Source organism: Corapipo altera, unplaced genomic scaffold, assembly GCF_003945725.1.
Source record: "Corapipo altera isolate COAL_440 unplaced genomic scaffold, ASM394572v1 146, whole genome shotgun sequence".
Taxonomy (NCBI): Eukaryota; Metazoa; Chordata; class Aves; order Passeriformes; family Pipridae; genus Corapipo; species Corapipo altera.
Window position 1 is genome coordinate 774,841 of NW_020884981.1, and position 12,298 is coordinate 787,138.

The window sequence follows — 12,298 nt, forward strand, 5'->3', positions numbered from 1 at the left end:
CCTCTCCTCTCCGACCCTCTCCTCTCCCTTGGCTTCAGAAACGGGCTCAGCATCCCAGACATTCAGGCTTTCATGTGGGAGCCAATAGTCACACAGCCTCCATCCAGAAACCATCATTATCGTCTGCTTGCTTTTTCATGGTTTCTTTGAACTACAGCTCCCAGGATGCCTGAAGATATGCAGACATCCCGAAGACAGTGGTTTCCCATAAAGTTTTGGGGTTTCATGCTCTGCAAGCAGGAATGTTTTTATTGCATCGCAAATCCCTTCAAGTCCCTCAAACCTCCGCGGCGCTTCCCTGCCGAGGGGCAGCCGTGGGGGCCGGAGCCGGCCGGGGGAGGCATGCCAAGGGCTTTTCTCTCTCTTGCGTTTTCCCACTCCTTTCAAGAGGGGATTTTGTAAATCGTGCCTTTTCAAGGGGAATTTTGGACTGGGAGGAAGTTTGGATGAATCATGGTTTGCCTGTAGGGATGTGTTTCCCATTCTTCTGGTCCCCATTATTGTGCACTGAAGTGCCTTGGGCAGGGTGGTGAGGGGTTTTCACTGAACTGGGAAGAACTGGGATGCAGGGAGGAGAAAAAGATGCACATTCCTGCACCAGTGCAATGAGCCCAGAAGACTGAGTTTTAATTCCTGACATGCTCACAAGTCCTAAGGGAAAACCAGAGAGGGACGTTTTCGTTTAGCATGGAGAGATGTGGTTGAAATTACAACCTGGAGGGTCCCCACCTCCCAACTTCAGTCAGATCCACCCCTGTCCCTGCCATCAGGGCATGGGGAATGCTGGGCACAAGTCCCATGGGTGCCATGGGTGCCTGCACAGCTCTGCACCTTCCTACTGCCCATCCTGGCACCAGGAGGGGTCTGTGGCGTGGTGGATGGTGTGGACCCAGCTGCCCCTAATAACCACTTACTCTCTGTAGGAGAGGAAGCACAGAGGGTAGATTAGGGCTGTGGTAGCACAGTGGCATTTTATGGCATTGTTCTTCTGACCATAAAAATACTTTTCTGAGTTTTTCCCATTTGGTGCTGGTGAAGATCAGTGTTGTATCTCATAGTCAGACTTGTCTTTTTTTCCCTTGGCTGCTTAAAAAGAAAAAGCCCAGGATCCCCCATAGCTTGGGGTTTAATAGGTATTTCTTCAATAGGTGCCACTTTACCAGTTTGAGGAGCTTTGTGAGTGAATTGTGGAGGTTCTGGGTGCCCTTGGGGGCCACCAGCACCCCCAGCTACCCAGAACTTGCAGGAGGCAGCAGAGGTGTGGGTCAGGCCGTGTGTGCCACTGGAGTGATTGGGGTTGGAAGGGATCTATGGGGATCATCTCACCCAATCCCTGCTGAAGCAGGGTCACCTACAGCAGGTTGCACAGGATCGAGTCCAGGTGCATGTCTGGAGAAGGGAACCCCACAACCCCTCTGGGCAGCCTATCCCAGCACTCCATCACCCAATGTGACATGTCCTGGCCCTGCTCTGTGCTGTCCCCAAGCAGTGGGGCCAGAGGGTTGCTGCTGGGTCCTTTCTGGGCAGCTGTCCTAGTGCCTCTGGGGTCTGGGCTTATTCTCCCATCCTCCTCCCTCCCTCCACATGAGCACACTTGGACACGTAAGCACATGTGACAGCTCCTGCCACCTGCCCGTGCCGCAGGCGGGCGCTGGTGGCGGGCGGTGTGGTCCTCTGGAGGGGCCGGGTGCCAGCCAGAAAGAACAACCACGGAGGCCCTGTGGCCGGCTCACATTAACCACATCACTCCTCTCCTCTCTTGGAAAGGCCTGGCCGCCCAGCAGCCCAAAATAACAAGCTTTTCGATTCCTGCTCGCAGCGTGAGACACGAGGCCATGGAAAACAGAGCCGGCTCCAGCTCCAGCGCCGTGCTCAGACTAAACAGCGGCACATCCCCCGGGGCGTTTGTCCCCCGCAAAGGGGACCCGGCTGCAGTCACAGCTGTGGGGTGGAACGGGACAGCACGGCAGCGATGCCAAGACAGCGTGGTGCTACCTCACCGTGTGTGGGCTCAGCCAGAGTGAACAGAGGAGGATGAAGGTCCCAGGAGGATTGAGCCCCTCCAGGGACCTACTTACCCATCCCCACTGACTGCACATGAGGAAAGGGATTTGTTGGATTTTGTCCTTTTTTTTTTCAGTCTTTGTTTTCCCTGGAATCTTTTGGTTGGGATAAAAGCTGTAATCGGTAGTGGGAGAATTCTGAAAATCAGCTACCAGAGCTCCTGGCCCCAGGCAGGATGGGAGCAAGTCTGCACGTCCCTCTGCCTTGGCACACGTACAATCAATCACGCTCACACAGCCCAGTTGGAAGAGCCCAAGCTCTCCGTCCTGCTGCTCAGGAAGGAGAGATAGATATCTTCATTAAAAACAATCACAGAGGGAAATGACAGAATTCTGAAAAATAAGCAAAGTGATGGGGATTTTGCCCAAGGAAAGGAATTTTTGCCTATTTTATTTTGTGGGTTTTATTTATTTGTTGTCTGTAGATGGATGGATTTTTGGTTTTAAAGTAGATTATGCTGATTTTGAGGATGAAGTATGTTGGTACGTGCCTGACATGAAATGGTGCTTTTCAATGGTTTATGGTTGGGAGTTAGAAAAAGAACTTTGCTTACAAGAATCATGGAATCATAGAATGGTTTGGGTTGGAAGGGACATTAAAGCTCATCTTGTTCCACCCCTTGCCATGGGCAGGGACACCTTCCACTAGCCCAGGTTGCTCCAAGCCCCATCGAACCTGGCCTTGGACACTTCCAGGGATGGGGCAGTCACAGCTTCTCTGGGCAACCTGTGCCAGGGCCTCCCCACCCTCACAGCCAACAATTCCTTCCCAATACCCCATCTAACCCTGCCCTCTGGCAGTGGGAACCCATTCCCCCTTGTCCTGTCCCTCCACCCCTTGTCCCAAGTCCCTCTCCAGCTCTCTTGGAGCCCCTTTAGGCCCTGGAAGGGGCTCTCAGGTCTCCCTGGATCCTTCTCCAGGTGAACACCCCCAGGTCTTCCAGCCTGGCTCCAGAGCAGAGGGGCTCCAGCCCTCGGAGTATCTCTGTGGCCTCCTCTGGGCTCATTCCAGCAGCTTCACGTCCTTCTGAAGTTGGTACCCCATATCTGGAGGCAGCTCTGCAGGTGGGGTCTTGCCTGAGGGGGCAGAGGGGCAGAATCCCCCCCACCCCTGCTGCCCATGCTGTGGGATCAGCACAGGACATGGAGGGTTTCTGCATCCCAGCACACACAGACAAGGCATGTCCAGCCTCTCACCCACACACACTCCCAAGTCCTTCTCCTCTTTTAAGCTGTTTTACAGCACCAAATGGTGACAACAGGATCTTAATGTGACAAGGTGGCAGGCATGCAGATCCCAGCCTAAATACTGCTTAGAATCTGGAGAGAGAGAAAACTTCCAGATCATCTTACGTTGTCTTCAGGATCCCACCCCTTCCAAAATCCTGCTACCTCTTTTTGGACCACGTTCATATCAATGGGCTTTCATTTTCCACTGCCTCCTTGGCTTGTACTCGCTTGGGATTGGGTTCCCAACTGGAAGGTGTGTACCCAGGGAGGGAGATGATACTGGTGCAGGTCCCAGGCCCCACAGTGGGACGGGCATGCTGGGGGTGCAGTGTGACTCACCAAGCTGTGGCACATGTGCCCAGCATCTCTGTCACCACACAGATGTTGGTCAGAGGGGGGACAGTTGTTATTGTCAAAATGCAAATGAATAAAATTATTGTTTTGACAGAGAATTTTTAGTGGAAGAAGAACATGCAAATTTACCTTCCATTCAGAGTGTGCATTAGTATTAAAATGCAGTGTTTGAAAGCCAAAACAAAGGAACATTTTAATTTGAGGCTCATCAGATGGTTCCTTCTGCTTGGATTAGCATCACATTCTTTGCATCAAATGCTGTAAGTTTGACAGAACTCTGGTTTTCAAAGAAAACAAGAAAGAAGTTCTAAAAACGCTATCCACTTCCAGGGATTCTTGGTGCTTTCATGTGTTTTCACTGTCCTGAAGCAACTGGCCTGGTGCTGAACACTGCACAGGCCAACGGGAATAGACTTTGTGGGATTCGAGTAGGATGTGTGGTTGGGTTCCTTCCTGGATGCTGCTTTAATCTGGCTTCCAAATAGCTCAGAAAAGGTTAGATTGGATATTAGGGAAAATCTTCACTAGAAGGGTGGTCAGGTCCTGGCGCAGCTGCCCCAGGCAGTGGGTGGAGTCACCATCCCTGGAGGGATTTAAAAATTATGTAGATGTAGCACTTGGGTGGTTTAGTGGTGGCCTTGGTAGTGCTGAGGGAGTGGTTGGGCTTTATGATCTTAGAGGGTTTTTCCAACCTTAATTCTATGAAAAGGCAGGTTGTGATTCTGCTCCAAGATCTGGTGGGACGTCGGAGCCCACCTGAAGAGTGAGGGCAGTGAGGGGGCACAGAGTCATGTGCTGCCCCCAATGACTGGCAGAAACTGTGCTGAAGGGATGGGTTGTGTTTCTCTCCTTGGCCTTCCCTGTAAACACCCTCCAAATAAACCCTGCCTTTGCACGGCCCTCGGAAGCAGCTGTGCTGCTTGTTTAAACACACCGCGAGGTATCTCCGTCCTTCTGCCCCTGCTTCCCTTCTCCTTCATCCTTGGGAACACTGACCCGCCTTGTGTTGCAGACCAGAAATAGAGACTGGCCACTGACTTGCTAATTGTAATGCAGCCTGATAATGCCAGCTATAATTAGATTGAGGTATCCAAGTGCTTTTGCTGGCGGAAGTTTTTGTGACCCTGTTATCAGACTTTAAATAGAGGATCCCGTCTGCTCTGCCTGGCTCCTGGCTGCAGAGCCAGGTCCTGCAGCGTCCAGCTTGGTTCTTCCCAGGGAGGCCGGCCCAGCATCAGTCCCGGTGCCTGCTCAGCTTGGGAAGAGCCAGCCTTGGCAGAGCAGCACTCACTGACAATCTTGGGGCACTGATTATGCCCCCCAATATCTGGCAAATGTCAGTGACCACTGAGAGATCTACTGTTAGAAAAATCTCTTCTCCAAGTCCCAAGTGAGCTCTCTGTGCTGGGCCAGTGCAGGGGCTGCCCTGGGCTGTGGTTACTGGGGGACTGCAGCTCTGACCCATCTCTCCTTTACTGCTACAGGGAAATCAAAGAGATGGCTTGTGTTGAGCTGTGCTGTGGCATGGGCAGGAGTGCTTCGGGGTCTCAGGATCAACTTGTCCAGAGTTGCAGACACCTCTTCTTGTTCCCTTTTGTTGAGACCTCTACCTTCTTTCTTTACCCTCTCATACAACTCCTGCCACTCTTTCCCCATCTGCAGCATCCCCACAGTCTCCCTCCCTGGCCTCAGGAAGCCTCAGCCTGCTGTCCAGCTCTCCTCCCCTTGAGCACCCTTCTCATGAGGTCAAAATAGGCACCCCAGCTTGGCTGGGTCCCACCAGACTGGCTGGTTTGGGTTGAGAAGCCATGCCCTTGGCGGGTGGGTGAGGCAGCGCTCTGGCAGAGCTCATCCCCTCAGGACTGCACAAGCCTTTGGCTCCTTCTCTGCAGCATCGCCCAAGCTCGGCACATCACGCTGCTCCCCAGCCCAGTGAGATAACTCATGGAAAAGTTTGGTTGGGTGGATATGTTCAAATTCATTACTTGCTCAAACTGTGGGCGCTCAGAGCTGCTCTGTCGCTCTCTCTGATCAGTCCTGAGCCCGCCAGGGAGGTAAATGAGCCCCTGTTGAACACCAGCACGGCTGGGGGAGAGGTGTCCTATGTCATAGCCCATGGGCAGGCCTGGGGCTGTGACAATAACAGAGCTCACCAACTAATCACGGCTGAGTCAGGTTGAGAAGTGGGACACTGAAGTCCCAAAGGAAAGCCAGGGACTTGGAGAAGCTGTGGATAAGCCAATGCCCCGCCCTTCGGTTGATGAGCGCAACCTCCTGGGATGCTCTGTCGCCCTGCAAACCCAGCTGAGGTCCTGGGCTGCTCTGTGGGGAAGGCACCTCACTACTGTGTTCTGGCAGGACATCACCCCAGATTCCCTTTTCATAGAATTACAGAAATCATGAAATGGTTTGGGTTGGAAGGGACTTTAAAGCTCATCTTGTTCCACCCCCCTGCCACGGGCAGGGACACCTTCCACTAGCCCAGGTTGCTCCAAGCCCTGTCCAACCTGGCCTTGGACACTTCCAGGGATGGGGCAGCCACAGCTTCTCTGGGCAACCTGTGCCAGGGCCTCACCACCCTCATCACAGGGAGGAATTTCTTCCTCACATCTAATCTAAATCTGTCCTCTTTTAGTTTAAAACCATTTCCCCTTGTCCTATCACTGTCTGATTAAGTAAAAAGTCACTCTGCTTCTTTTTTAGCCCTGGGCAGCACCTGGGAAGTAGAGGGTGAGCCCCCTTGAGGGTGAGCAGCAGAAGGGCAGTGTCCCAAACAGAAACGAGAGGTCATCGGCAGAAGCCCTGAGTGTGTGATCCTGGCAGGCAGCAATGGCCACGTGCAGTCAGAATCTGTCCTGGAGCTTAGGGAACACACAGGGGATGGCTTCAGACAGGGTCCTCAGTGCTTCCCAGCTCACCTGGAGCTCAAGTGTCTAGCACCCCTTTGGGCTTGGGAAGTGCCTGTGGGCATTGTCCCCTACTGGTCACCAAAACAGTGGTGGAGGAGCTCAATCTATGGTTTGCGTGCCCCAGCAACAGACATTGCTCGTGAATTTGGGAGATTGAGGAGGAGGAACGTCCAGAGCATGGAGTACGTGGCTGTCTGCAGCTCACCAATGAATCCATGAAGATTTGAGATCAGTGGCCAAAACCACTTTCCTGAGTGGTGAGGGCAGGGGCAGGATGGCCTGGCAGCATGAGGGGTCTTGGGGCTTCCTCCTCCAAAGCTCACCTGGGGACCTCAGAGGTTTTGGTGGCATTCAGGGCAGTTTTCAGCATTCCTACCTCTGCTTTCTCCCTTTCTCAATGGCAACAGGTAGCAAAGCAGGGCCGTGCAGGGTGACAGGGTCTCACAGTGTCCTCTGGGGATGGCAGTGGGGTTTGGTGCCATGTTGTAGCATCAGGAGTGTCACAGCAAGCCCAGTGCCAGCGGAGGTGAGGCATCGCTACCTTCTACCTGGTGGTCCTTCCACAGTTGAGCCTGGTACTCCTCACCTGAGCCTGATCCCTCTCACCTGAGCCTGATCCCCCTTTCATGTGAGCCTGGCCCTCCCTGACTGATCCCTGTCCCCCCTGGCTGAGCCAGGTGCCCCTGTCCGAGCCCGGTCCCCCCGGCTGAGCCTGCACAGACTCGTGGTTATGTAAAGCCACAGCGAGCGCAACCAGGAGATTCTTCAGTGTCGGAATCTGAGTCACATGGGGCTGTTTTATTTCCCCCTCTGCTAATCTTGTTTCTATAGAAACAAGATTGGGAGGAAAAAAAAAGAGAAAAAAAAGAGCCAAGCACAGAGCAAACGAGAAACCTGAGGTGATGGGTGAGGGAAGCGGAGGTGGCGGCTGAGGAGGTCGGGCGACGGGTGGGAGCAGGGGACCCCGGCCGGGATGGGAGTGTGCCTAGAGGGGACAGGGACTGTCACGAAGAGCCACTCTTGGATGAGCTGCTGCTCCGGCAGTGGGTGATCGGCAGAGCCGGGAGGGAAGGGAGCAGAGGCTGTACAGGTGAGTGAGCATCGCTCGCGCCGCTCCCGGGCATCTCTCCCCGCACGGTACCACTGTGCACGGCTCCTGGGGGTCCTGTCCCGGCTGCTGCCTTGGCACACTCATGACAGAACCGTGGGCAGTGGGAAGCATGCTGCCAGTGAGCAGGGTCTGTGACCGGGGACTGTGACTGCATGTCCATGGCCACGAGTCTCTCCTTTCCAAAAACCCCCTCTCCCAAAAGACTGCTGCCTGCTTGGGAAGTACCTTTCCAGCTTTGTTTTCCCTCTATTTTATTTCAACTGTACCTGTGCAAATAAGACTACCAGGAGCCAAACCCCGTGGCTGCGGGGAGCGCAGGGCTATGTGTTCCCAGCCCTGCTCACCCCAGGCACAGCCACCTTCCCAAGGCTGGCTGCAGCCGGGATGCCCATGGGGATAAGCCCAGCTCTAAGCTGTTTGTGCAGTGGCTGCTCCCAAAGGAGGGAGGACCAGCTGAAACGCTGCCTGTTTGCTTGCTGCCAGGTACCTGGGCTGCCCACAGCCACCCCATGGCTCATCCCAGGACTGTTGCCTGTGCTGATGGAAGAGCCTGGGAGCTGCCTGCCCGTAGCTGGGTTAGTTCAGAGCCATGTACAGGCACGTGCTGACTCCCAAGTCTCAGGCTAAGGTGTGCAACAAGTGGGAGCTATTCCTGCCTGGATGTGCTGTCTCCATCACTGAGGGATGGCTGGCTGGTGCCCGTGAGGTGGGCAGGGCTTTGGCTGAGTGTGTTGGTGGAGCAGAGGTGTTGCCGGGGCTGGTGCCTGGACTGGCACTCTGGTGACCTCGGTCATCCCTCACCCACAGCTTGGTGCCAGGACCACGGTCTCCCTGCAGCTCCGGCCATGGCACGGCCGAGTCGTGCTGTGCCAGCAGTGGGTGAGGTGACACGCTGGCACCCCAGGTGTCCGCGGGCACACGCTCACCACGCCAGCTGCCAACTGCTGAAAGGCTTCTTAGCAGATCAGCCCACGGTGTTCCTCCAGGGGCACCGCAGGGGAGGGAGGGATGCGGAGCTGAGGGGACCAGGATTTTGCTTGTCATCACTTCTCGTTTGTGGCGTGGGGGAAGTGGTGGTGAGGCATTGTGAGCCCCCGGCCGGATTCACACCTGTGCCCGGAGGGTGAAGGCAGAGGGATGAATCCAGTCCCTGTGTATTTCTGTGCTGAGCTTTGAGAAATGTCACTGCTTATCTGCCTGCCTGGCCAGTGAGGGGGCAGAGGGTGGCACTTCAGCCCCTTGTCCTCATCCCAGAGGGCAGCTGAGGGATTTCTGTGCTGGGGTGCTGTGTCCTGAGCCGGCTCAACTAGCTGCCTGAGCCACAGATAGGATGGGGACAGGCTACCAGCCCACCGTGTCCATGCTCTGCCTGTGTCCCCACTGCCTTGGCAGACCAGGGGCTTCGGCAGCTGCCCATGGTGGGGTTGGACTCCCAGAAGACGTGTAGGATGAAGAGATGGGCACAGGCTGGTGGCACACACAGCAGATCAGGGCTGTGGGAGCTGTGCCCTGCGCTGGGTCCATCTCTGCCCCCTTGGCCAGGCTGGGGTCTGAGTGCTGCTCTGGGCACCCTTTGCTCATCCTAGTTGGACACTCCAGGGCCTTCAGTGCACACCAGGCTGGGGACAGCACTGTCCCCATCTCCCTTCAGCAGCAGCCTCCATTTCTGGCTGCCCCTGCCTGCTCTGTGCGGGGTGCTGGGTACCGTGCCTGGTGCCAGGGTGGGGGGTTCGCTATGTCTGACCCTGCCATGCCCCGTGTGCCCAAAGCAGGGGGTTTATGGGGGACATGTCACATGGAGGCTGTGCATCCCTGTGCCACAGCAGTGGTCCTACCTTCTGGGAATGCCAGCTCTGTTCTGTCCAGAGCTTTGGATGGAAGGGCTTATGATGGGTATTTCTGCAAGAGCCTTCAGCACCAATAATTATTTCTGGGAGAAAGATGCTGTGTTCTGACTTAAACACTGACATGGGACTCTGAACATGTGTAATCTGGCTGACAGATGGCAAGTCATAGAGGTGTGATTTATGATACAGCACAGTAGCTGAACAACCTTCTCTGGTTGTCAGGAGACAATTCTCCCCAGCACTGTGGTTGGTGTTCCAATTGATGGCTTTTCCCGCGTGTCCCCTCGGTGTGCAGGGATTGCCACGGAGCCTTGGCAAGTCCCCTTGGGGTGCAGGCACTACCACAGAGCTTTGGCAGGTGCCAGCTGGGTCTGCCAAGCCCTGACCATGCCAATACTGAGCTGCTTCAGAGATGCTGCTTCTGCTGGAGGGCTGGGCAGGTGAGTCTGGATCCTGCCCGGCTGGACCTGGAGCAGTGCTGCGCAGTGGCAGGGCTGGGGGGGGCAGTGCTGCCCTTGTCCCCATCCCATGGCTGCCATGAAGCTGACTCAAGGTGACAGTGGCTCCCTGGGGCTGCCTGTTGCCCAGAGCAGCACTTGTGGTGCTGAGTGTGTGGTACTGGTGGGGGAAGGCAGAGAAGTCTTCAGTGAAGCACAGAAAGGCATGGATGCTGCCAACCACAGGGAGCCTGTCTCACCTGCACAGCGTCTTCATGCCTCAGTTTCCCTTAAAATCCCTAATGCTGACCTTTCTCAAGGGACAGGGGCATCTATTAGTGTTTGGAAAGTGCTTGGGAAGCAGAAGGGTGGTCCTGGCAGCATCCCCCATGTTAGAGGCTCAACACCACAGAGCCCAGACCTGGGCACAATGCCCAGAGCTGTGGGAGCATCCCCACCCTGGGAGCATCCTGATCCTGGGAGCACCCTGATCCTAGGGGATGGGAGTAGTCCCAGCAGAGGAGCTCAGGGGAGCTGACCCACAAACAGGGCCTCGGTGGGGTGAGGGGAGAGGGGCAGAGCAGGCTGCAGTCACGGCAGAGCAGGTATGATTCATTCCCCCTTCTGCAGCACAGTTTATGTAAAGCAGCTCTGTATAAATAGCCAGATGATCTGTAATGTGCTCCTGGCTTCTAATTAGTGATGCTTCTGCTGGAGCTTTTGGGGCTGGCAGAGGTGAGAGGAGGTTGGTTCATGGCTGGATGAGTTGCTGACAGCTCTCAAGGGGGAGGTGTCGGCCTATCAGAGCCCTCACGGCTGTCTCCTCTCACGGGGCTATGAGCAGCTGGAGGTGGTGGCTGGCAGGCTGGAAGGTTGCTCTGGGGGGTGAAAGCAGCACCCCAAGATTCTTGGTCAACTTCTGGCTTGTATGTGACCTGGCTTGCCTGTCCTGTGTCAGGCAGATCTAGGCAGCACGTGCCCTGGACATCCATCACCTTTCTCCCTGTGCATTCCCTTTGATGCCATGATTAGGGAGTCACAGCAAGGCCACATGTTCCTGAGCTCCCAGGTGGCTTCTCCAGCCCCACCAGCACACCCTGACCCAAGGACTAACTCTCCTTAATCCTCAGCCCTGTTACCCTCTTTTCCCCCACCAGCTCTTCTTGGCAGATGCTGTTGGCTCTGTCCAACTTGAAGGATGCAGTGACTGCTCCCTCCCTGCTCGGGCAGGTGGATAGATCCAGGTAAACCTCCTGAGTGTGTCATTGTCCCAGTGGTGGTCATTGCAAGAGGCACGTACTGGCACCACAGAGGCACTTGTTTGTCAGGGGGGTTGCTGCCTTCTTGAATCCGTGCAGGGGGGTGGGGATTTCCCAGCACCTCATTCCTGCTGGGGACCAATTTGGGAGGGGTGGCTGTAATGGTGCAGGGAGTGTGGTGAGGATGGGGCAAGTGCAACAAACAGGGCAGCGTTCTCCAGGCAGTCCCCAAATCTCATGAGGTCAACACCCCCAGCATCCCTTCAGCTGGAGCTGCAGGGTGGCAGGAGCTTCTCCTGGGTGGGTGAAAAGCGGGCAGGAACAGTCAAATGGCACCAAGGAGGTGCTATGGGAACCCAGCAGCACCTGTTCCCAGCACCCAGCCCCATTCCTGGGGGTCAGTCCTGCTCACCCTGGGGTCCACACCATGCCAGTGCTGCAGAGCATTGGCTCCATGCCTGCCCCTCACCCTTCCACAAGCGAGGTTCTTATCCATGGCAGCTGAGCTCCGACACCACATCAAGGGAGAGCAAGGTACTGGGCACAGTGTTGGTGCTGGGCTCTGCTCCTTGGGCTCCCACATTGCTCCTCTTCATCACCTCTTCCTCCAGCTGCGAGCGGAGGAAAGCTGGGGTTTGGGTTTCTTGCTGGGTTTCTTTTAAGGCAAACCTCATCCTTTACATCAAAGTAGGATTTCTTCTCAAGAATGTAAAGAATGACCCTGGAAGGTCTGAGCGGCTCTTTGCCGGCGGTGACTGCAGAGACAAGAGCCCTCTCCAGAAAGCTGTCTCCACCCTATCCCCAGCAACAGCAATTCATAAGCTGAAAAATAAATCAATAACCAGAGTTAATGAATTGAAGATGTCTGTGTTTAAAATGTATCAGGGAAAAAACTGTTAGCTGGCTGGGGCTGGCTTAATTATTGTGAGGAAAGGCAGGGAGCTCTCAGTTCTGAGAAATACCTTTGCTTTTTCTTTCTTTTTTTGGAGATATTTGGTTTGGTTTAAGGAGAGGAAAGGAGGAAGGAGAGAGAGAAGAGAAGGAGAGGGAGAGGGAGAGGGAGAGGGAGAGGGAGAGGGAGAGGGAGA

The 12,298-nt window shown here is 55.1% G+C and overlaps 1 protein-coding gene across 8 annotated transcripts in view; it reads left to right on the plus strand.

Annotated features, from left to right (window-relative positions):
* LOC113957964 (ankyrin repeat and fibronectin type-III domain-containing protein 1-like) overlaps positions 1-12,298 on the plus strand; it is a 192,154-nt gene that overhangs the window by 138,391 nt on the left and 41,465 nt on the right. For 2 of the 8 annotated variants that reach the window (XM_027665906.1, XM_027665907.1), the window contains exon 1: positions 7,415-7,646. The exons of 5 other annotated variants lie outside the window; for them this stretch is intronic. Coding sequence is in view for 1 of the 3 variants with exons in the window: in XM_027665905.1 (XP_027521706.1) it covers positions 11,122-11,195 (74 nt within the window). In the remaining 2 variants the exon portion in view is untranslated. Of the gene's footprint in view, positions 1-7,413; positions 7,647-11,108; positions 11,196-12,298 lie in introns of those variants that run through there. One more of the 8 variants, XM_027665905.1, reaches the window with a different exon arrangement.